This window comes from Agelaius tricolor, unplaced genomic scaffold (genome assembly GCF_023055355.1).
Source record: "Agelaius tricolor isolate 1412-34295 unplaced genomic scaffold, bAgeTri1.0.p SCAF_23, whole genome shotgun sequence".
In the NCBI taxonomy this organism is placed as follows: domain Eukaryota; kingdom Metazoa; phylum Chordata; class Aves; order Passeriformes; family Icteridae; genus Agelaius; species Agelaius tricolor.
The window spans coordinates 7,982,707-8,007,701 of NW_027269283.1; the positions used below are offsets into that span (position 1 = coordinate 7,982,707).

Here is a 24,995-nt window from a genome sequence, read left to right on the forward strand (position 1 = left end):
AATACCCATAAACGTGCACTTTAAAGAATCCCGTGTCTTATCGCCCTTTAGGAGTTTGTTTTCCATATGCATCCTCTCTGACAAATTTTATGCGAAAAACCATTGTATTTTAGGTTAGTTTGGGGTTTCATAATGCTCAGGGTGAACATGCCAGCACCTGCACGGGGGAGCATATGTGGAAAAAGGAGTAGAGCTCCACAGACCGTGCCTCCTGCACGCACACCTGGCCAGCACGGACCGGTCACTCCCGCGTCCGGCCACGACAAAAACGAGAAGCTGCCCTGTCCGGGGAATCGGAGCTGCCCCCGCCTCCCGGGGGAGGGCCGGGGCCGGGGCCGGAGCATCCCAGCGCGCCTGCGGGGGCCCGGGGGGCGCATCCCGGCGCTGGCGGCAGCCCCCGCCCCGCCAGCCCGCCCAGCCTGCGGGACGGCAGCGCCGCCGGAGCGTTGCCCTTTTAAGCTGTGGCCCCGCTCGCCTCCTCCCCGGCTCCCGGAGGGGCTCCGGCAGCCGGCACCGAGCGAGCGACACCGAGCGACCTCCGCGCCCGCGGAACGGAGCGGAGCCCCAGGGCGGCGGCGGGGCCGCGGCCACCGGGCTGCCCCTGCGCTGCCCCCGCTGCTCGGGGACCATGGGATGCTGCACCGGCCGCTGCACCCTCATCTTCCTCTGCACTTTGCAGCTGGTGAGTGCAGGCGCTCGGCGTCGGGGGGAGCCGGCGGGGACCTGCGGGTTCGGCTCGCCGGGACGGGGCCGCGAACAAAAGCGCCTCGGTGCCCGCTGCCCCGGGCAGGGCTGCGCCCCTCCGCAACTTCGGCTCGGAGCAGCAAGGTGGAGCGATGTGGGCTGCGCTCCGGGGACGCTGGGGAGGATTTACCCGTGCTTAAAACTCGAAAATAGGAAAAGAGGGGGAAAAAAAAGTAATTTTCAATTAATAAAATAAAATTTATTGTATTGTATTGTATCAGTTGTATTATAAAATACAACTGAAAAAGAAAAAAAAAAAAAGAAAATTACTCTTTGATAGGAGTCCCGGCGGCTCGGTGGCGGTGTTGCAAACCAAACCAACCAAACTTGGTACGTGCACAAACCCACCGGTACCTTCAGCCTCTTTCATGGAGAGGTCCACCCGCATCCCACCCTGGTCGTCCGCTTCCCACCCCGCTGGGGTTTGTGCTGGCTCGGAAGGAATTATTTCAAACCTCCTCGGGATGAAGTGGAGGTTTTAGATAAAATGTGCCTATTATTAAGAATGTATTTATGTAGGAATAAACTTCCCAGTGTGCAGAGAGTGCGGTCCCGGTGGGCACGGGTCGGTCCTTGGCGGGTGCGGGTTCCTGGTCCTTTTGACATCTGCATAGATGATAAACAAAGGTCTGGTTGTTCCCTGAGTGTCTGCGCATCCAGCCTGGGTCTGGAGGGTCCCCTTCTTGTCAATAGCTAATGGGCTCCAGGGCTCCTCCAGCCTTAAAAAGGAAATGACAGCATCTAGGGGTTTAATTTCATTGCCGTGTCCCGAATTTGCTTTATTTTGGAGCATTAGCAGCGCGCAGGAAAGGGCAGGCTTCCTGCGAAGTTCTTTTGAATAGTTTGCTGGTGCCAAGGGGTGAGTTTAGCTAAAACTCTTTGTTTTGGAGTTGGGTGCTGTGACAACGTTTCTTTTCCTGCAAAGTGTCAGGGAGCAGACACAGGACTGAAGGTGGGAGAGCAAAACTGGGAACCTGCTAGTTTTGAAATGATACCCATCAGCCTAAAATTGGAAGGAAAGAGGGTGGGAATTCACCCCTGTGAACCCAGACTGGCACAGTTGGAAAACGAGTGTAGAGGATTTGACTCATCATTAAACAAAATCCAGAATAGAAGTGATGGGGTTTTCTTGCACGAAGTGTCTTGCTCAGCATATTTATGAGTGAGTTGAATGGCTGGGGAGTGTGTTTAGTCTCCTGGATTATTTCTTTTGATTTTTCACCCGTGATGACACAAGAAAGAAGCTGCACCCTGTATTACGTTAGAAATTGGTGTCTCAGCACTCACTGTCTCTTAAACCCATCACTGTGTCATCCTGCTCTAAGCACACACTCACACACTGGGGGAAAAAAAAGGGAGGGAATGAGGAAAAGAAAAAGCCATGAACTGCTGGTGCTGCTCTGATTTCTGACAAGCGTGGGAGTTTTCTTGTATCCAAGATACGGGGACAAAGAACCCCCAGCATTTTATTTTCCTTAAGACCCTCCTCCTTGAAGAAAAGAATCAGTTTGGCTCATTCTTAAGCAAGTTTGGACGCCTCAAGCTGTAGCGATTTCCCATGGCACTTGCTGGGTGAATTGGTAGGGCTGGAAAAATGTGAACTATGGTGAGGGAATTTCTGGAGCTGTGCTCTGATGGGGGGTGAGGTCAGGAGATCCTGGCCAGTTCCCAGCAAGAGCTTGGCTGAGGGTGAGATCCAGCGTGGTGCTTTGTTATTTACTTTCTCATTTAATTGAGCAAACTTTGTCTGTAAATCATCACATCACTTCCACATCCGCACGGCCAAGTGACGTGCAGGGCTCGCTGCTGCCCAGGGTGGGCTCTGCTAAGACAAAACACTGAAGCAATCAGGCCAAGATCATCAATAAATTATAATGACGTGAACTTCCTTTGTTCATCTCATGTCTCTGCTCAGCTTCATTTGATACTTTGAACCCTTCACAGCCTTCCCTGTTTGTTGCCAAGCTCTGGGTCTCCCACTGCTGGAGTCCCAGGGGTGAAATTCTGACTCTTGTGTGGACGTTTTGCCTCTGAGTTAAGTGGGGAGAGAATTTTGGTGCTGGGATCTCCCACTTCAGTTCTGCAGCACACCCCTGAGATCTGTTACATGTTCTGGTGTCTGTTCCCCAAAGCTTCACAGGGCTTTTTATATGAATGATGAATGGAAACATGAACAACCCCCCAAAAAACTCGACTCAGGCACTCTGAGTTGGAATGCTTCATATAAATTGTTTTATTATTAGGTGCAAGTAGTTGAGTGAGCGTGCGGGGAAGTGTTTGCACACTGCAGTCTAAATGTTTCCCCGGGGAGAAAAAAAAAAAAAAAGAAAAAGAAAAAAGGCAGAAAACAAACAAATTCATCATTTGCAGTGTGTGCTCCCAAAGAAAAAGTTTGTGCTCCAGCCGGAGAGCAGAACAACGTGTGAATTGAAGGAGCTGCTACACAATGCGAATACCAACGAGCTCCTCAGCCCCCCACGGGCTGAGCCTCGTGGCACGGGGAGAGGAGGAGAGCGTTTGCATCTGTCTGAAGAAAATCAGGGCTGACTCCCCAGCGGTTTGCTAATCAAGGGGGGAGGGAAGGCTGTAGTTTGAATAAATAATTTGCCGTGCTCCAATTTTAGATTATTGTTTCCTTGAAGCGTCCACGTTAGGCTCGGTGCTTGGCTGAGCGGTGCTGCAGGGAAGCTGCAAGAAGGTTCTGGCTCTCCCTCCCTCTGCCCTGGTGTGCATCCCTGCCCCTAATCCTTCCCTTTTTCCCAGTCCAGTCCTACCTCCAGCAGCAGTTTGGGTCAAAGTTGGCCCAGGTCAGGGGTACCCTGCAAAACAGCTTCTCCTCACCCATGGATGGCATGGAGGAGGACCATCAGCAAAATGTTGGGCTGTTTTTCCAGGGTTTGTGATTCCCAAAGGGGTTGCCCCCTCCCTATTCTCACTTTGCCCAAACACCTCTGTCATCCAGGAGCTGTTGTCACCTACAGCAAATCACTAGCCCTTCCTCATCCTTCCAACCTTTGGGCAGATGCTTATTAAGAAACAAGAGCAAAGTTTAAATGAGACATAAGCTTCCCTAGGAAAAAATCATGAGGTTCTCTGTCAGGGAGCCTGTGTAGTGAGTTAAGAAATGCCCCATGTAGGAATTGGAATTGGAAAGGGTTTGCCAAGGGCAGGATTTCCGAACCCGAGTGGAATGAGGCTGTCACACCCACCAGGGGCTGGGTGGGTCCTGGTGGGCAGCCACAGACCAGGGCTGGGTCTGAGGCAGGGAGATCTCAAATAATCATTGATTTGCTGCTTTCCTCTTGGCCAGTGTGAGATTGCACCCAACTGGTGAATTTTCTGGAGCAGTAAGTGCCTGTGCACCGGAGGCACTATGTGAATTTATTTCCACTGAGCATGGAAAAATTCCCTGGCTCCCCGTGCCCTGTCCCTATAAATCAAACAACTGTAGTTTCTTTACATTCTGTCTGTGGATTGAGAGCTCAGATGCCAAGCAAAGCCTGGAGACAATTTTACAGATACATTATAAATCCCCCTAGAATAACAGCTTCTAATGGAAAAAGTGACTAATACTTCAAATGAGCACAGAACAAGGCACCCTGGGACGGGACTGCACATCGAGACTAACCAAAAGTAACTATAGACATTTATTTATTTATTTATTTATTTATTTCCTCATGCACTTTTTCTGCCTCGCTCCTTTCTTAGTGATTCCTTTTTAATCTCTTAATCTCTTACAGAAGAGGGTGACCAGTTCTGGAAGCTGTTTGAAACCAGCACAGATCCTTCTCTAACTACTCTCTTGAAGTGTTGGTGTTGGTTCGATTGAAGCATAAAATGATGCAGGGCATGTGAGGAGTGAGGGCAGAAGGGGGGAGTGTCAGAGACTGGCAGTGGGATGCCCTGGAAAGGCCAGATCTGGGCACAAATGAAGTGTGAGGTAAAATAGTGGGAATAGAGGGATTCTTTACAAGGGCCTGTGATGATAGGACAAGGGGGAATAGCATTAAATTGAAAGAGAGTAGGTTTAGATTGAATTTTGTGAAGAAATTCAATCTAATCTGAGCCCCTGAGGAGCTGTGGCTGCCCCATCCCTGGAACTGTTCAAGGCCAGGTTGGATGGAGCTTGGAACAGCCTGGGCTAGTGGAAGGTGTCCCTGCTCTGGCAGGGGGTGGGAATGAGATGGTCTAAGGTCCCTTCCAGCCCAAATCTGGATTCTGGGATCCTGATTGTCTGACTCAATCCCTCAGCACACTGGGCTGCAGAGGGGAGGGTGTCACAGCATGTCCCTCTCCAGGGCGAGGAGGAGACAGGATTGCAGTGTCTGGGGGCTGTAGAAATTACTTGTTTGTCTTTCTCCTCCCCACCCCAGGGATCATTTGGGCTGGAGGTTGGGAGAGGAGAGCAGGACTTGTCTCTCCCCTCCTCTGCAGCTGCCTCTGGAGCCAGGGCAGAGTCAGGCTGCCCTGAGGGAGCTGTGAGCCTGCACAGCTGCCATGTGGCTGAGCACAAAGCCTTGGGGGGAAGAGCAGGTGCAAGGGGAAGCACAGCATCCCTTGGCTCATCACGCTGCTCAGGACCCCTCCAAAATTACCTTGTGCTCTCCCCAGCTGCTTATCTTCTCCATGGCTTGTGCTTAAATCCTAAATCCTCCAGGGAAAGGGCCATCTTTGGTGGATGTGCACAGCACCCAGCTCTGTGATAGCTCAAGCCTATCCTGAAGTCCTTGAACAATATTCCAGGCTAAATAATAACGTAAGGCTAAAGACTGCGTTTGACAGATGCTGTCTTCTCCGTGTCTGTTCCAGACAAAGGAAAATTAAAGCTGTGCCAATAATAGAGCTTGTCAGCATTTTCCACTGAAGCTGACTTTCAGTAGAAACCTGGGGATTTGACTAAATGAATATTTTCATGAGAAGTATCTGCTTTCCATAGACAATCCTGACTTTTTCTCCCAAGTTTTGGCCAGAATATTTTGGCGAAAAGTCAAAAATGTGCTGGCAAATGTTTGCTGTGCTGGCAAACATTTTTAATTTTGGAGTGGTGGAGCTTTCCTTACAAAAAGTTGAATTTTTGCATGAGATTTCTCTTTTTTCCTCCGTTTTTCCTGAGCAGCTGGAGCCAGTACACTGCAGCCCAAGGGAAGAACAAGGGAGGAGCAGTTTGGGGTCTGTGTTTCAGACGTGCCCAGGTCTCCTGGCTCCCCACATCCTCCTTTCCTATGGTGGTGCTGGAGATTGCAGATGACTCACAGGAACTGTGTCCTCTAACCAAACCCACTCAGACCAGCCATGAAATTTGGCCAAAGCCAAGCCAAAAAAGCATCTGAGGGCAGGGTGGTGTTGAAGTCAACTCTCCTTGGAGAACTGCGGTTTTATTTCGGCTGACACAGTGACTTTGTTGACCACTCTGATTTTTCCTGGTCACTCTCTGCTCCTTTGGCTTCCCCTTTTCCTCTCAGCAGAAGAGGAGAAGGATCTGGTTTTCCCTGATGGGGACCCTCTCCCTCTGGCTGGTGTGGGGTTAAGGGAGCTGACGTTTCTCCATTGTGTGCTAATAATATATGGAAACTCAGATCATTTTGGCTGGGGTGCAAAGTGGAGCTCTTCCAAGAATCTGCTCCAGGGGCCCTCAAGTATGAACTCTTGGAGAACAAACTGGATAACAAAGGCCAGATTGTGATCTCTTTTCCTCCAGGAAAACCCTGGACTAGCCCATTGCTTTTTGAGCACTTAAGAAAATGCATATTATCCAGTGAGCAGCAAGTGCCCCAGCTGTAGCATTGCCTTTCCCATTAACAAAACGTTGGGTCTGAGGTCAGTAGAACTGAACCTTTCTTTCTGGTGAAAACACCCCCCAAAACCAGGGATAATTTGTGATTTAATGTTCCCTTTGTCCCCATTCCTCCTACAGTACATGTGATGAGCACAGCCAACTGCACAGGTTGTGTCTCTCTGTTTCAGTTTGGTAGAAGGAGAATTTTTAACCAAGTGGAAACTTTTGTCTCAAAAGCAGCCGATTCTTCACCCCTTCCCTGTCTAAAGAACACGAGGAGGGAAAAAATGACATTTGTGGACAAAAAAGGAAGAAAATACCCTGGCATTTAGCAATGTTTGCTGAAAATGATGGGGGTGTTCATTGTGCCAAACCCCAAATATTTTGAACTTTTACAGAAGCTTGAAAACACTTCTGAAAACAGCTGAAAAGTCTCCCCCAAAAAGAAGTGGTTTGTTGTTGTTTATTTTTCATTGGGGTTGTGCACCCTGGATGTTTTCACTCTCAAATATCTCTGACATCATCATGTCTCCCCCAAACCCAGCTCATGGTGGGATTTAAGGAGAAAAATCCTCAAGGGGAAAGCACAGGTTTGGGTGTTGCTCAGGGTGGTGCTTTGCTGCAGTGACTCATCTGCTCACAGTGGTTTGGGGTATTTTTGTTGCAGAAGGAAACTCAATGAATAAACGCCCTGTGGAAATTGGAATCTGAGATATTTTGTAATCATTCCAGAGTCATAATATTACCTTAAAGTTCATGAGATTTCAGACTAAGAATAAACAACTTGTGCTTCGTTCGCTTATTGATCTTTGGTAAGAGTCAGAATGTCATTTCACCTTCTTGCCAGGGATAATAGTAGGGATTACAAAAGTATGGATTAACAGGAGTAAAAAGTCGAGAATCAGTAGTAGTAAAGTAATAATAGGAGAGTAGGTGGTAATAATAGGGAGGAGAAGAACTGAAATGAGTGAAGTGTTTGGCAGAAATCTCTGAGATGATGCTTCAGCAGAGTTGCTGCTTCTCACCAGCGTGTCAGAACTGTGTCTCACCTTGAGCACAGAAAAGTCAATGGTGGTGTTGCTCTGGCTCCTCCTGCCTTAGCCAAGCCCTGGCCCCACATCTGAGAGTCCTTGTGAAGAACAGAAGTTTTATTTTGCTCTGTGTTCTGAGGCTTCACAGACTGTGCAGGAGCAAGCAGCAGATCTCTGCTGGGGCAAGATCAATATCTCCTCCCTTGACTTTGCTGTAGCTCATTAACATCAAATGTCTTTTCCAAGGGGTGCTTTTTGGTCTATTTTCCACAAGGGCTTAATTGCCATTTTCCTGGTGTCTGTGGCTCGTTCTTAGCACAGCTGCTTTGGTGTCAGAGCACTAGACACAAATATGTTGTTTATCAGGGAAGTGCACGTCCCAGATTTTCTCTCAAAGGTGAGAATTCATGGAAATCAGGAGGGCAGCTTTTCTGATCCCCTCTCCCCCATCATCCATCAGGTGCTGCTTGGGTGATTCCAGGTTTAGTAATTGAGATGTCAGATTCCCTGACACCTTTGGGCTGGAAGGATGATGGTGTGGAAGCGGTGACCTCAGCTGCCATCTGCCTGGGCCTAATGAAAATATACTGTGGGAATTGAGGCAGCAGCTTGTCTTCATCACCTGCTCGAGGCAGGCAGACGTCAGGACTTGCTGTGCCAGCTTCCTTTGCCACCTCTCAGCTCCTGGCCAGCCCTGCAGGCAGCTTCCCACCTGCTCCCCAGGCTCTCTCTGGCCAGCAAAATATCTGCTTTCTTCCCTCTTTCCTTTTTTTTTTTTTTACCTTCCATTTTTTCAGTCCAATGCTCAAAACTCAAGAAAACCAGGATCCTCATGGTGTTCTTTTGAACCAGTGGAGCAAGCACACAGATGTGCCCAGCCCTGATGTTCAGGGGTGTGGGAGCACAGGTTGCTCCTGTTTCAGCAGCAGAGCCATCCCTGTGCCCAGAGCTGGGGTGGATGTGCTGTGCTCTGTCATTGTGCCACTCCTGTGCCCTGGGACATCACTTCTCTGAGGTCAGAATGATACAGGACACACTCTGTGCTTCCTTGGTGAGCACTTGGCCAGCTGGTCACCTGGGCTAAGAGGAAAGGACAAGAATTGAACAGTACTGGGGACAGTTCAGTTCCATTTCTCCTGAAGTCCTAAAACCTTACAAAAAATGGATTCAGGTGCTCAGATAAATACACAGCTACAGCAAATATACAAAACCTGGGAAGATGCCTCCTGTGACTCCTCTCAGGGGACCAGGGACCTGTCTTGTGCCTGTGGTGACCTCACAACAGCCTTGGACCCATTAAAGTATTTGGTGCTGATTTATATTTTCTAAATGCTGTTCCCTGGGGATAGTTCATCTGTGAGCACCATTGCATCTGAACAGGAAGGTGAGATAGAGGACACTAAAGAAGGGGATGGAGCATTTTATTACCCACACACAACTTATAAAATACTGAGTGTAGCCTTGCATGGAGTGCTCTGAGTGCTGTGTTCATCCATCATGGATAAACAGGCTCCCCACAATTAACAGTTTGTCACTGTCTATGTCAGCTCCACCTGAACATTGCCTCTGTAGTAACCAGAGCCCAATCTCAGTACCAGCATGGTTGACCTTTTTGGACATCAGGAGGAGTCTTAAGTCCTGGCCTTACTCAGGTTTGTTCATGTTTAGGAAGTTTGGATGTTATTGTAAAGTACTACAACAAGAGCATTGTCCTGCATGTTAGAAACTTCTTTGAGTTGAGAGTACACTGGGTTCTACTCTAAGGTCTCCAAGCAAACTTCTTCCCTACCTGAAGCTCAGCAGATGGGTGGTGGTTTTGTGGAGGGAATGTGGCAGGGTCTTTGCTTAATATTACTGCCATGATCCAGATGCTTGGGAGAGTGTACCTCCATGCTGTGGGGCTTGGGAGCAACCTTTCCTTCTTTGAGAGATGCTGGATCATTGATACTCCTTTAAGAACTTCCACTTTGATGGAAGCACCACATCTGAATGCTCCTTGAACCAGGATAGATTCACGGGCACTTAAAAAAAAAAAAAAACAAACAAAATTTTTCTGCTTCCCTGAGAAGGGATTACTGAGTGAAGCTGGCTAGAAGAAAATCTCCTCTTGAATCAAAGACCCACCTCAGCAGGACAAAAAAGGGCTGGCCTGGCCTGGCTGTCTTGGACCTTCATTTAAGGTCATTCATTCCAGGAGACCTTGGAAGTGGCACAGACACAGATAAGTGGTTGCCAGCTCACAGGTTCACAGAGATAAGCACCAGGCCCATGGGCTGATGAACCTTGTGGAGAATGACCAAGACCTGAGTGTTGGGCAGACTCCCAGAACCTGCCCAGAACCCAAAACCCCTCAGAGGGTCTGGGCCAAGCACCTGCTGTTCAGCTGCAGCACGAAACACCTCCCACAGCCAATCCCTGAGGATGGTGCAGGGAACACTGCATCTCTGGCCAGATTTGAGGACTGTGTATTTAGATAACTTGCATGAGTATCTGAACTACTGGTTGCTCAGCCAACACAAAGCCAGTTCCCAATTCCCCGTGGCTGCTGGTGATCCCTTACCATGTGGGAGATGGGGATGGGCTCTGCCAGGCTGCTGGCACCCCTGGCTCTGGCAGACAACACTCCTCTGTGGCATCATTGTGGGAAAGGCAACACACCTGCTTATATTGTGGATGTACAGAATTAGGGGAGAAATCTGATTATCCTAATTACTCAGAAATGCTAAATATGTGCAGAATACCGTTTGGCTAATTAGCCTGGGAGAGTGCTGGCTGTTCAGCAGGGAGCAGAGCGGGTGCTGGGAGAAGTGTGATGGGAGTTCACAGGCTGTTTTGTGCCCTTTGCTGTCTGAGCATGTGGAGAAAAGTGAGCTTGGATGCTTGGAGATGTGGTTGCCAACCTTAAAACAACTTAAAAAGCTGGGAAAGTGCAATTTTTTTTCTTCAAATGTCTGACGCTTTTTAGGATTGTGGGTCTCCAAGTTTCCCATCTCATTATTTTGAGCAGAGACATCCAGGGGAAGGCTGAATTTGCCTTCCTGCAAACAGCTGGTGAGAGCCCCCACAGAGCACCTTCTCAGAGGGTTCTACTCCTTGTCCTGCCTTGTGCTGACACAGGCACAGCCTCGGATGCTCTTGAAGCCTGAGGAGACCATGATGTATTTGGTTCTTTGAATGGTGCTGCTTTGCTTGCATTTAATAGGTTCATCTGCATCACTGAGGGGTTCTTGTGGCCCCAAATCTGGCCTGAGGGGGTCTTGTGGCCCCAAATCTGGCCTGCTTTTCCCAGAGGCACAGAGCAAGTCAGGCAGATGCTGAGCAGGATGGAGGGTGGCTTGTGCTTAGGTCCCAAGGCATTAATCCCCACATATCCAGATCCAGGGAACCAGGCTGGCTCCTCCAGCTGCGTGCTGGACACAGATCCAGCAAGGAAGCCCTGAGGCTGTTTGGGAGGGCTGCAGGGAGGCTGGGACAGGTGATGTGCACAGCTTGGTGTGTCCTACAGCCAGCACAGCTCTGCCACCAGCCAGGGCCAAACCCAGATCTTCTGGGTGTAATCAGTGCCCAAAATTCACATCCATCCATCTCTCCTTGTAGCTGTGCTTCCCCATGTCTGTAAACAACCCTGCCTGGCTTTTACTCCTGACCTAGCAGAGATGAATGTCCACCTCAAGCTTTTCTGGAAAGGTTCCCCCTCTTGCTTCTGCAAGCTCGAGGTCAGTCCTGTGGTCAGTCCAACACAACATTATCTGGGCACTTCACTGGGAGAAGCTGCAAAACATTTGGGCCTCCAGGGCTGCCACTGAGACAGTTTAAAGCTGAATTGTGTGACAGTGAGAAAGAATAGATAGGGTGATAGAAAAACTCTGCCATGGCTTCAGACAATAAAGGCTGTGTCTCCCTTGTGATGAATAATGGCTCTTTGTTTTATTCCTTAGATGACAGGGCTGTTAGAGCTGCTGAGAACTATCCCAGTGCTAAATGTATGGGTGTGCAATAAAGGCTCTGCAATCCATGAACTGAGACTGAATGGATACTTGAGTGAATCATTTCGAGTACGATGAATTTCTGGAGCAGCTCACAGTGGCAGGAGGTGGCAGGGCAGTGTCCTGTAGGATGCTTTCCTTCCATGAGTTGCAGCCCAGGTTTCATGGCTGCAAACTTTTTTTCCTCATGAAGCCTCTCTTGGCCATGTAAAGTTCCTCACTCCCAGTTTTGGCCACTAATCTCTAAACAAAGGGCATTTCAGATGGAGCTCCAGGGTTTGGTGCTGAGACACTGTCCAGATTTTCTGTCAGAAATCCCAGAATCCCAATCCTGGCACACTCAGTGGGGATGAAACAGTAAATCCCAGGTTCAGCTACAGACCAGGGCTGAGCCCTCATCAGAACCCATCAGAAATTGGGTTCTGCTTCAGTGAGGAGGAGAATGCTGCATCTTCCTGCTGCAGTGTCACCAGGATGGAAGAAGAGGCGATGCACAGGTGTTGTTGTCACTATCTGGAGTTACCTCTGAGTCCTGCCAGATTAAACCTCCTTGAAATTACTTAATGTAGCAGCAAGGATTTGAATTTCCATAATGGGGATTAGCACTTTTCTATTTTAGCTAAGCCTTGCAGTCAGACCCACAAAGAAGAAGATCAGAGGACTTGAGGGGGGGGGAAAATTCAGGAAGTTTAGAGTAGGAGCAAACCAAGGATGCCATTGTTCCAGGGATGAGGAATCATCTCACACCTCCAAGCAGAGGTGTGGGTGAAGCATCAGTGTCACAAACCAATAGAGGACAAGTCTTTGTCCCTTTCCATGGGTGAAGGAGACACAAGAGTCTGTGGGGGCCCCATGGGTGAGCTGCTGGTTGGGCTCAGCCCTCACAGGGTCACCAAACTCTTGCCCTGTGGAGACACCATCACAAAGATTTGCTGCAAGTGAACTTTGTTCTCCAGAGCTTCCAGAGTGGCATCTATTGACCAGCCTCTGTTTCCAAAAGGAGGGGAAAGTGGAGAAAGAGAAGGAAAAGAGAAATTCAGCTTTGCTGTTGAATAAATCATGAGCCATTGAGGAGCTGTGAGTCTGCAGCGGGGAGGGGCAGGGGCAGCGCAGAAATAAGGGGACAAAAATGTCATGCGAAAAATGAAGCACAGGAGGGGCCTGGCCATTGTGTGACACTCCTGGAAACTTGGAGAGTTGGTTGGTGGGAGGCCAAAAGATGTGTACAATGAAAGAGAGACACTCGAGTGGACTGAAAATGCAAACAAATTGGGCAGCACAACGGAGGAGATAAATTATGCTCATAAAATAAACAATGGCTGAGTGACACCGGATAAACAGTTACATATAATAACACCACTGTTTGTACCAACCACCCTAATTGGGAGGCTGGGCAGCATCTGATGAAAACTCTGCGTTGCACATTTTCCCCTTCTAATGAGGAAGTTTCCCTCCCCCCTGGAAGCCTCCTCCCCCCAGTCCCATTTAGCAGCAAACTGAAAGGCCTGGTTTCATTCCACTTTCCCACAGCAAACTCATCCTGGCAGGAACTGCATTAAGGAGGACAAGTAGAAAATGATAATAAATTGAGGACTTGCTCTTATTTCACCTTGTGACAAATCTATCCAGTGGGTGACTCAGGGAGGGTGATAAGAGCATGGACTGGGCTGCTGCTTTCCTTTTGGTGCTTGGTCATGTGGAAAATAACCCCATTCTAGCCCTCACTCAAAAGGGCTTTCCTTTAAAAATAATGCTTTTTAAAAGGCACTGAATCCCTATTTACCCTGTTGGAGAGCCAGCAGCTCGCTTCCATCAAAGTGAACGTCACGGCTCTCATTTCATCACCCGCTTGGGCTGAGGGGGAAAACAAAGGGCATGCAGCACCAGAAGTGAGGTGGTCAGTGCTGTCAGTGCCAGTGGGAGAATCTGGTAAACCTTAGTGGGTTTTCAGCATGATTCTGTATTGCTGATGAATCCCTGATGAGAATCTTTGGTTTTGCTGAGCTCCTCTCAAGTCCAGCAGGAAACCCAGCGGTGCAGGGGACAGTGGGCATGAGAAAACCACAGTGACTTCCCCCCACAGCCACTCTCATGCTGTGAATCCCAGAAAATCCACCCTGGAGCCCTGATTCCCAGCACTCAGACTGTGTTTTGCAGCAGAGCTTGTGCTCTCACCCTCCCATGACTGCCCGGAGCAGATTGCAGTTCCCAAACTGCTCCATCACCCATGAAAGAGGGAGGCACATCTTCAGCCTCAAATTGTGCCTGAACTTTTTGCCAGCTCCCTCTTTAGGTATTTACTTGTTTAATCTATTTGAGCACTTTGTGTGTCTCTGTTTTCTTGCCTTTATTAGAGGAAAATGGAGCTGGGGTTCTGCTCTGCAGCCTGCACTGCTCGTGGGGAGGTGCGGCTGAGGAGGAAGCCCAGCCTTCCTCACCTCTGAGGGACACTCTGAGGGTGCTGGTGACAGCTCAGAACTCATCTTTGATCACATAAAATTGGCTCTGCCTCCTGAAATGGCTCGAAAACTGGAATATCCCTAGTTGGCATGCCTTGAAGGAGGCAAGGAAAGCCAGGGTTTTTACCTGTAATTGCTAAGGTAACGAATCAATTGCTTAAGTAGGACTGATTTTCTTCCAGAGAAGCAATCAGATGATGAGAATCAATTGTGATTGATTCATTTTCTATCCACTTCTTAGAGGGAAGTTCTTTGTGGGGATTGTGGTTATTGGAAAATTCCTGCAATACCCCGAAAGCCTCTGACAGTCCCTGTTTTGAACAAAATCGTTGTTTTCCTGTTTGTTCCAATTTAAAACTCTTCCTGTCAGAAGCATTTTACTGGAACCAGAAGCTGAAATGCTAAATGTTTTTCTTGTCCAAAATACTATTTTCTTCCCAGTTCTTTTTTTATTTCATGCTCTGATGACAGACCTGGAAATTTGCTGGTACATTCATTAGGGGAGAGTTGGTCAGTATTTCTTCACTGATATCTATTTTTCAGCTGAAAAAATGGCTACATGTTTTTTCAACTATCATTTTTCATTTTGTCATTTTTTTGAACTGATATGAACACATTTTTGTGTTTTGGTTGGGTTTTTTTTTTTTTGGGGCAAAGCACAAACATCAGTGTTACTGGTGATGATTAAAACCCAGCTGTCACATTATGGGTCACTTTATATGATGATAGTGTGGATGAAATGCAAACAAACCACTTGGCCTGTTTGCAGCCCAACTTCTAAAATACCTCCAGCTTCTCATCTGGGGGATACAGGCATGGGAACAGGGGGAGTTCACCTCTCTGTGCTGAGAATGTGACAGTGAAGGGAAAGGTGAGGTATTAGGGTTGGTACTGCCGTCATTATGGGAAGTTCCCAGCTTAAAATGCCACCTCCTTTTGCCACCACGGGCAGGTAGGTGTCCAAAAAACCACAGTGGCAGTGAAGATGCTGTTGGTGCTGAGGCAGAATTATTGGTGTGGAATGTTACAGAACCTTTTTTGCAAGTCTTCAGCAATCCTCTGTGTAAAATGAGGTTGTTATTCCTAATTTCACTGCATAGATGGGAAGACAGAGAGTCCCCAGCTGTGCTGGAGGGCTTTGGTGGAAGGAGCAGGAGCAGGAGCTGCTGCCCATGGCATTACAGGGGGCAAAAAGCATCAGGAGCTGCTGGTAGGTGGAAAGGGAAAGCTGCAAAATAATGGGAATTGCATCCCTTTGGCTTCATGCCGTCTCTTCCTAACACCCCCAAATTGACAGCTAGGTGCTAAGAGCACTTCTGTGTGTCATGGTGGGGTGAGAAAGCCTTGCTCTGTGAAGAAAGGCTCCATTTGTACAGTAATTGCCATGGAAGTCTCTGGGTGACTGGGCTGTGGCCCCTCCTGCTTCAGGCTGATTAGGATGAGCTTTCCTTCGAGGAGCAAAGCTGCAGCAAGAGGGTGGCAGATCCCAATTTCCTAGATTATTAATAATAACAATATCATTTTCTCTCTCTCCCCTGTTTCTCACCCACCCTGCGCTTCCCTTTTAATGAATTCTCCTCTCTTGCTGTAGACTCTGCAGTGACACCAGCCTGATTTGTAATGTAAATAGGCAGCCCAGTGTAAAGGCGACCTGCAAGAGCACCGCGGGGCTCTAATTATAATTTTCATTAAATTCCTTCTGTTTACGAATATCCAAGCAATCTGGCATTGCAGCAGAAGCAAGAGGAAATTAAAGCAAAGCTACCACTTAGCTCCAGTGTCAGGGAGCAGGGCCCAGCTGTCGAGCAGAAACTGAAGCAAGGCTCCTCCAGAGAAAGTTTTGAAGAGTTATTTCAGCTTTGGCATCTTTCCTCTGCCGAGCTTTTACCCCAGTTGCAGGGTTTGCGTGTTTTTCCTCCGGAAGATCTGGCTGGTGCAAGTGTTTCACACGTGATCCATTTGTGACCTAATTAAGGGGATCAGCTGCTGGGGCTCCCAGTGCCATGTGCAGGAAGGAGCTGGGGGAGCTGAGCTGGCCAGAGCAGGGCGGGAGCTGGGGGTGCAGGGACCTGGGGCTCACAAGGGTTCCTACAGAAGGGGTCCTTTGTTCCTACAGAAGGGATCCAGCAGCACAGGGGCCATTTTCCCCATGTGCTGGGAGCATCCTGGGGGCTGCTGTGACACAGACCTGGGCAGAGAGTGGGGCTTTGCTGGCTGTGCTCCATGGACACCAAAAAGCTCTCACCCTCATCTCCTGCTGGGTGAGAAAAAAGGGCTTCAGGTGGCTTTCTGCAGGTGTTTTGCCTTTTTGTCACTCAGGCCACAGCTGACCTTTCCTGAAGAGGAGGTGCTGCAGGTGCCAGCCATGAATTAGACTGAATTAGAACATTTCTGTTCATAAAGCCAAAGGCAGGCAGTGGTCTCAGTGTCACTTGGTCACAGTGAGTCTTTAGGCTGTGTGTGGACAGGACAGAAGGAAAACTGAGCTTGGCTTTTTGAGCCTGAAGCAAGAGTTACTGCTCCCCTGGGGAAGCTGCCAGTGGTGTATTTACAGCCACAATTCTGCTTTGGGGTAAACAGCAGTGAAATAAAATTGCAGTTTGCAGTAAGTGCCTATAAAATAGCAGAGAGAGACAGAATTTTTTTCTAAACTGGGTGAGTCCAGCTGGTGTCTCATGGGCTTTATACACACTGAGAGTTTTGGTCAGATCCCTGAATAATTTAAAGTCTTTCTAGGACGCTTGAGAGTTCATGGGATCTCTGAGCTCTTTGCACTCTGCTGCTCCCACACCCAGGAGGCTCCAGAGGGCTGGGCAGTGCTGGCCCAAGCAGTGCTTCAGGGCAGCCTTGTGCCTTCTGTGCCAGCCCTGTCAATGGTTTCCCTTCCCTGTTAGCTAAGCAGATGATGCCTAGCATAGCAGGTCAAAAGGATATAGGTTATATCCCCTAAACACAACAAGCCCTTGGCTAATTTTCAAGTATTTTCACTTTTTTCCCTGCATCCCTTTTGTGGGAACAAGCCCAAACTTCAGCTAGCCTTCATGGCTGAGCAGAGGCAGGGATCACACAATACAAAGCCCTGTTGGTAGGAAATAAATCTCTCTATTAGAAAATTAAATTCCTGCTGATCTCCAGCACTGCTCTGCCTCACAGCCTTTGGAGTGTTTAGATGCTAGCAGATCTCCAGAGGGAAATGGCTGCTGAGTTAATGGCACACATTTAATATATATTATTTCATGCAACAGGGAAATTTGTGCTCCTGGTGGGAGAGGTTTTCCCCAGAGCTGAAGCTGTCAGCCACACCAGGATGCTGTTCAGGGGAGCAGACAGGATGTTTGCCCAGGATTAGCAGCATGAGGTGGGATAAGATAGCAAGTTTTCCTCAGGTGAGGCAAAGCCAGGAGTGTGGAGCCTGAGCATCTGAGTGATAAAAATGTCAGGCACTTGTTGAAGAAACTCCCTGGGTTTATGCCAGTTGCAAATGCAGTCACATCCCTCCACCCCAGGGCCTCCTGTCTCTGTCCCAAAGGTGGAGACTCAAAGCTGAGCCATGAGACTGAGGGAGGAGGAGAACACTGGAGGGGCTTAGGGGAGAACATTGTGGGCACAACAGATTAATCCAATAATGTTTGGGCAACTTATGGTGGAGTGTTGGCGTGGGTTGCAAATAAAACAAGTTTGTCATTCCTGTCAGAGTGCTTTTCTGCCTGGGTCACAAAGGCACCTGGTTATGAATTTAGCCTGATTGCTGCTCTCAGCAATCAGCAATCACAGCAGAGGCTGAGGTGATACAGGAGATACAGGGAGCAGCAGCTCCCATACCACTGCTGCCTGCACCCCTGGGATCCATAAAACCAGACAGGCCAGAGGCTGTGAGGGGTGCAGGGCACAAGCCTCATCAGGCATGTGACTGACCCTGCTTTGGGAGAAGTTCAGGCAATCCAGAGCAATCATTTTCCTGAAGCATTCCTCTTAGGAAGCAGTCTTTTCTTTCTCCCAGGAGCTGGATTCTGAGCACCGCTCAGAACCTCAGTTAATTCACTGTCAGAAGGTTGTGGGTGAGGAGAGGGCACCTGTGGATGTTCCATGGTCCCTTGCTAGAAAAAGTACTGCCAGCTCCTGATGCTTTGCCAGTTCCATGGCACAATCCAGCACTTGGAGTGAAAAGGCTTAAGAGGTTTGCTTGGATGTGTGCCTCCGATTGTTCCAGGGAAGGTTTAGAGTGGATATGAGGAACAATTTCTTCACCAGAAGGGTTGTGAAGCAGTGGAACAGGCTGCCCAGGGCAGTGTTGGAGTCACTGCTCATGGGGGGGTTAAAAGAGGTTCAAATGTGGCTCTTGGGGACATGGGTTAGTGGTGGGCTTGGCAGTGCTGAGGGAGCAGTTGGACTCAGTGATCTCAGAGGGCTTTTCCAGCCTAAAGGATCCCATGATGCTGTGAATTGCTGTGCCTGGCCCATGTCCTCAGCTGAGCAGAGCTGGTGCTTCTGAGATGCACTCAGGAAAGCTCTGCTCCAGACACAAACAGCCTCCTGCACTGCTCAGTGCCAGTCTCATCCCTTCTGCTCAGCAGGATTGTGCCTTCCCTGGAATGCTAAGCAGCACTTGGGCATGTGGGACTGAGCAATGACAGCTCAGATGTTTCTGGGAGGCTTTGGCAGCAGAAAGCTCAGGGCTCAAGGTCACAGCAGTGGCACTCCTGAGAGTGTCACTGCTCACACACAGGGTGGTGCTGGGAGGGGAGGGCTCAGAGCTCAGAGAGGTGCCAGGCCAGGGGGAATGAGCAGGTGAGGGCTCAGCACTGGTGTGGTTAACAGCAGCATGCTCCAGGCTTCAGCAGAGAAATTGTGATGAGCACAGGGAGGGTTTTACCCCTGCCCAGGCTCTGCACAGGATGGTTCTGGGCTGGGAGAAGTCCTGGTCCTTGGATGTGGCACGAGGCAGCCTAAAAGTTGTGTTTGCTGGAGAGCTGCAGGGAGTGACCTGGTGTGGGACCATGATGGGGACTTCCCCTGCTGCCCCATGGGGCCCTTTGGCAGGGCCAGCACAGGGACCAGATTTCCTCTGAAATATAAATATAAATATAAATATAAATATAAATATAAATATAAATATAAATATATAAAAATAAATATGAATATATATATATATATATATATAAATATGAATGACTTCAAGGTATCAGCCCTGCTGTTGGAGGCCTCTCTGCTGTCTGTGTGAACAGAAGAGGTTTCAGCAGCTTCTGGGGAGAAAACAGAGCAGAGGAGCAGAGAATGGGGCACATTGTACACAGTGGCCAGAGTGACCAAGGCTGCCTGAGAGACCAAGTGACAAACAGAGACCTCCTGTGCAATTAGTCTCTTGACCTCTGTGGTGGGGAGAGGGATGCTGGGAAAGGAGCTGTGGATCACAAGGCCCCAAGGAAGGTTTCCTTGACAACACTTACTGAAGAAAAATGAGATTTCATGAGTGCAGCGGGTGTGAGCACGGGAGAGGCTGACTTTGGGAGAGACAAGGACGTGGCACCTCACAGAACCAGCCCCTCCATTTGGGGATGGGAAATAATGGCTCACTGAGCTGCTTTTCCAGATAAACTTAATTAAACAGCTATTGCAACCATTCATATTTATTTAGAAGTGCAGCCACTGTGGTAAAAGCAGACATTGTTTAATTGTTTTTCTACTCACAGAATCTTCTCTACCTTGAATAAGCACTGGCACAGAAGGGATTTTTTTTGCTCACTTCTGGTAGTTTCAGCACACAACAGCTTGGGTTTAGGATTCTTTAGTTCTAGCTTTGTCCCAGCATTTACAAAGTCAAAGGAATTATATAGAAAGCTGTGTAGAATTAAACATTATATCATAATAATACCAATATATTAATAGTGATAAACTGCAGACAGGTCTTCAGTATTGCCAAACTTAAGAACCAAAAAAAAAAAAAAAGATATTTGTGTTCAAAACCTAAATAGATATATTTTTCAAATTATACAATCTGAGACTTTTTGATTTCTTCCTGCTGTTTCAGGTGGCAGGATGTAAATTTCCATCACAGGGGCCACAGCACTGAGACTTTGCCCTGAGCTCAAGCCATCACATCCCATGGCCAAAATACCTCAGGAAACCAGTGCAGGTTTTTCCTCAGGAAAAGGCCTTTTCCAGTGAAAGCTGTGATGGTGTTTGCACAGCAGACAAAGAAAGAGCATCTTAAAAAGTGAAGCCACTTGGCAAGAAATCAAACCCTGGATCAGGGCATTGGGATCAGTCAGGAGCCAGAACAGCGTCCCAGCAGTGCAGGGGGGACCCAAGGCTGCAGCTGAGGCTCTGCTGGGTTCAGGCTGGAGGGAAAGGACAGACAGGGGCTTAAGTGGAAATTTAGTCCCAGCTGAAGCTGGAGGAGGAGCAAGAGCTGGAGCTGCTGTGTCCTCACAGCACTGAGAGACAAGGAGTAGCAAAGGAGTTTTCAGGTTGTTTTCTTATAGGTCAAGTGGAAAATTTCCTGGGTTTCTGGATAAAATATTTTTTCTTCTCTTTTTTTTTTGTTTTATTGGGTTTTTTGTTTGGTTTTTTTTTAATTTTTATTTTTTTTTTGCAGCAGTAGGATCAGCTTATCCTTTTTGTTCCCTTTATTGCCTGCTTGTATATTTATTTCTGACATTTCATTTTGAAGCTTAACTTGGAAAGGTTAAAAGCAGGTTTGCTTACAGAAACAGATACAAATGGATGTGTGACTGTACCTGTTGTGGAGTTTTCTGAGCACCTTTCCTGTGTCTGTATGAGTCACATCAACATGTCTTGAGACTGATATATTTTCTTTTGTGTCCCAATTGATTTCAGAAATGCAGTGAAAGACACAGATACAAACCAAATAAGATTAAAGGCTTTAAAAGCTTAATAAATTAAGAAGAGTAAATCTGACTGATAACATGGCTTTGATAGTAGGCTATAAAGGACAGGGAGTTAAGGAATTACAGGTACCTGACTGTTCAGCAGCCTCCCTTCCTCCTCAGCAGCGTGGGGGCACAGGGGAGCAGGTTGGACTCTCCAGCAACAGAAGACAAAGTTGAGGAGATAGAAAAGATTTGAGGGACTGGAATTCAAACAAGCATCCCCAGACCATGCTGAACCAGCTTGGAGTGTCGTGCTGGCAGTGACACCTGCCATGCCAGAGCCATTGGAAACCATTGGAAACCAATCCCAATAAGGAACTGTCCCATGTTTTGTGATGTTTTTTGCTATTTTGCTGTGGGCACCCCTCCAGCTCAGGTACAGCTTTCCCCTCTGGAGCAGTTTCATGGCGTGGTGCCCCTGAGCATGTCCAGAGCTCTCTGTGCTCCCTGTGTGTGGGCTGTGGGATGGGCTCCATCAGCTGCAGAACATCCCTCTGCCTTTCAGCTCTTCCCCAGCTGTACAAATGAGTGATGGCCCAAGAGAGAGCTTTGGCTTGTGTCGTTTGCCTGGCTAACAATTGCTTCACGTGGTTATTTGCTACTCCAGTTTCACTCAGATCAGCAGAAATGGGGTTTATTTCAGGAGAGAAAATCCTGCCACAACTCTTCTGATTTTAGTGCTGAAATAAATCATTTAATTTAAAGAATGAAAGGTAAAAGTATACTATGGGTTAGAGAAGCAAAAGGAGCAGAAGGAATCCTGGTTTTAATAAGAACAGTCATAAAGAAGAAAAATTTGTCCTCCCTGATGGAAAGGTCCTGTCAGCTTTGAGTGGGTTGAAACCTGTGCCACAATTTGTGACATTCCTCTTTACAGCCAGTATCTCTGGAATATAATAGGCTTTCTCAACAGGACACTGTGAATCATTGTAGGAGCACCACAGCGAGGATATTGCTGTGCACAAACCTGGCAGCACAGGAGAAAGATGGCATTTCCCTGCTCAGCAAGAGGCACCCAGAGAGGCTCAGCACGAGGGCACAGATAGATCAGGGCAAACCCTGACCCTGCCATCTCTGAGCAGGACTGGAGGGACCAGGAATGAAGGACACTGTGACATTCTCCCCATGCCAGCCCCAAATCAAGGCCAGCTGAGCCCCAGCATCAGCCCTGTTTGCCTGCAAATCTCAGCAGCACTTTGGGGGTAAGCTGTGCACACAGACCTGCAGTGCAATGAGGGAAATGGCTGTTGATCACCTTGTTTTCAGCAAATATCTCCTTCATTATGGTAAGTTCCTGAGGGAGCAGGGGGAAGCCCAGGGTAACTTCAGGCTGCATTTCCAATGGCTGGATTGCAGCAGACTCACTCCCTGCCTGTCACTAACACAGTGTTGGAGTTTCATCAGTAGCATTTGCTTGTCACCAACGTGTTTTACAGAAAATCAGATTTTTTTTTTTTTATAGATGAGGAAACAGCTTGTGTGAGCTCACACATCCCACATCCCCTCTCCTTCCCTGAGCCAGCAGATGGGCACAGCCCATCTCTGGAGCAGCTGAGTCTTGCCTGCAGCTCCCAGGTACACAAAACCAGTTTAATAATGCTGGGGAGGTGGCACAAGAAAGTAAATGAGGATAGAAAGAACCTGGAGACAAGGGAAGTGAGGGAGAAGGAAGTATGGTGTGAGGATAATTTTCAGGGTTACGAGGAAAAATCCAGAGACTTCTCAGGGAGCTGTGCCCAAATCTGAAGCTGTGCAGATTGGCAGGTCCATCTCCAGGGTGGTCATTTATCTGTCACTTCACAGCCCAGTCTCTTGCTGGTGCAAACAAACCAGGAAACATCACCAGGCTGTGGCAGGATGAATTTATACAGCCCTAGTGACAAATACTGGTGGAGTAGAATGGAGAAGAAACCACTCCCCCAGGCATGGCTTGCCCTGATTCTGGAGTGGGGAGCTCATGGCAGCAGGCTGGGTAGGAGGATCCGTGCTCATCCTGGTTTTCAGAGCCTGCAGCAGGAGGGGAGGCAGGGCAGACCTCAGTGAGCCCCCGTTGTGTCCCCGGGCTGGGTGAGGCTCTCCCACTCCTCCTGCAGCACACAAAGCCAATTAAAGCCTGATTGGATGAGGCAGGCACAGTCCAGGGGCCCTTTGCCAGCCAGCCAGGATCCCAAATGTCCCAGTGTCGTTAAGGTGTGTGTGTTAATCCCTCCTGAAGGATTACGTGTTTAACCTATGGCTGGTGTGGCAAACCTGCTGTGCTGGGGGGCAACACTCACCCCTCAGCATCTCCAGGTGCTTCAGAGGGATCAGAGGGTGTTGCTTCTAAGGGAAGATTATTTGGCAGAGAGAGATTTGGTGACTGCCTCCATTCCTTCCCCACTCTCTGTCCTTTACTTGTTGTCACCACACAGCCCTGTAGAGGGAAAGCTGCCTACCCCCTCCCTGACTGATTGCCCTTAACCACAGATTCCTTTGAAATACAGATTTTTATTGAACTTTCAAAGCAGTGTTGGGAATTGCAGTACCTTCCTAGCCCGAGAGAGGTGTGAAGGCAATTTCCCCACCGAGCCAGGAAGAAGGAGGAATAATGGCCATTTAATAGATGTGGCTTCTCTCGTCCTGGGGCTTGAGAGGAACCTGCAGCCACTCACATCCTTAAATGCTTTAAGCCATCACAGAAGCACTGCTGCTTAGATCCCAGCCAGGAAAAGGTGTCACAGAGCTGATTACACACAGCAGACCAGGATTACTCATGGTTAATGCCTGATTAGGAGTTAAATTAATATTGACTGTCAATAGTAAATTGTAATTATTTATTTAGCCAAAAATAAATATGAAATGTCATAATGCAATCCCAGTGGCCTACTGTGATAATTAAACATACTTTCAAATCTTGTACTGGCAGGGAAGACACAGGTCCATGGAGGGGCTTGCACTGTGTTAATAAAGCCAAAAGAAGAGAAGATCTCTCCATGCAAGGCTGGGCACAGCAGAAAAACCTGCATTAGCAGTTTTTCCCCCTACACTCACTATATTTCTCCTATAGATAGATCATTTAAGGGCTGTGGGCATGCAAAGGCCAGCAAGCAATTACATGTCCACTGTGCTCTTTCAGCTGCACAGAGGCTCAGGGCCAGGGTGCCAGATGTTGTCTGATACACAGATGATGGCTACAGGTAAAAAACACATATTTATGCAGATATGGTTGGAAAATCAGCCCCAGCATTCCAACACTAATGGAGTTTAATGTCTAGAACACAGTACTAGCCTTGAACCATGTTATTAGTGCTGGAGAGGAGCACAGCCTGTCCTGGAAAACTGATGTGTTGGCAGAATTTCCTTACTGGGGGCAGCATTTTCTGAGGGGCGAAGGTGGAGGAGAGAGTTTCCTCCTCTCCCTCACTTTGATGGATGTGTGCTGGAGAGCAGAGACACAGGAGGTGTCAGGAATGATGGAGTGATGCTGAAGGCTCTGACAAATGAGCTCTAGGAAGTTACACTGACATCTTTGTGGACATATTTTACGTCCAGGATTTAAGATGTTACCATCCCTCTGCTCCCCTCTGTCCTCTGCCAGAGCCCCACAGTGCACACCACAGAGGAATGCCCCACACTGTGGGATTTTCAGGGTCCCCAGGACGAAGGAGGAATTGAGAATCTGACTTCATGTTCTTAGAAGGAATATTATATTATATTATATTATATTATATTATATTATATTATATTATATTATATTATATTATATTATATTATATTATATTATATTATATTATATTATATTATATTATATTATATTAATGCTATACTAAACTATCCTAAAGAATAGAGAAAGAACACAGACAGAAGGTTAACAAGAATGATAATGAAAACTTGTGACTGCTTCCAGAGTCCTGACACAGCTGACGGTGATTGGTCATTAAGTAAAAACAATTCACATGAAACCAATCAAACAACCACCTGTTGGATAAACAATCTCCATACCACATGCCAAAGCAGCAAAATGCAGGAGAAGCAATGAGATAATTGTTATTTCCGTTTTTCTCTGAGGCTTCTCAGCTTCCCAGGAGAAGAAATCCTGGCGAAGGGATTTTTCAGAAAATTTGACAGTG

General features: G+C 47.9%; 1 protein-coding gene across 3 annotated transcripts in view; it reads left to right on the forward strand.

Moving 5' to 3' along the window:
• Positions 1 to 360: 360 nt before the first annotated feature.
• The window catches only part of NKAIN4 (sodium/potassium transporting ATPase interacting 4), a 50,607-nt gene continuing 25,972 nt past the window's right edge, over positions 361 to 24,995 (forward strand). Inside the window, exon 1 of one of the 3 annotated variants that reach the window (XM_071446670.1) lies at positions 361 to 682. In XM_071446670.1, the coding sequence (XP_071302771.1) occupies positions 629 to 682 (54 nt within the window). In that variant the 5' untranslated portion in view covers positions 361 to 628. The remainder of the gene's footprint in view (positions 683 to 24,995) is intronic. The other 2 variants (XR_011682229.1, XM_071446669.1) reach the window with 2 other exon arrangements.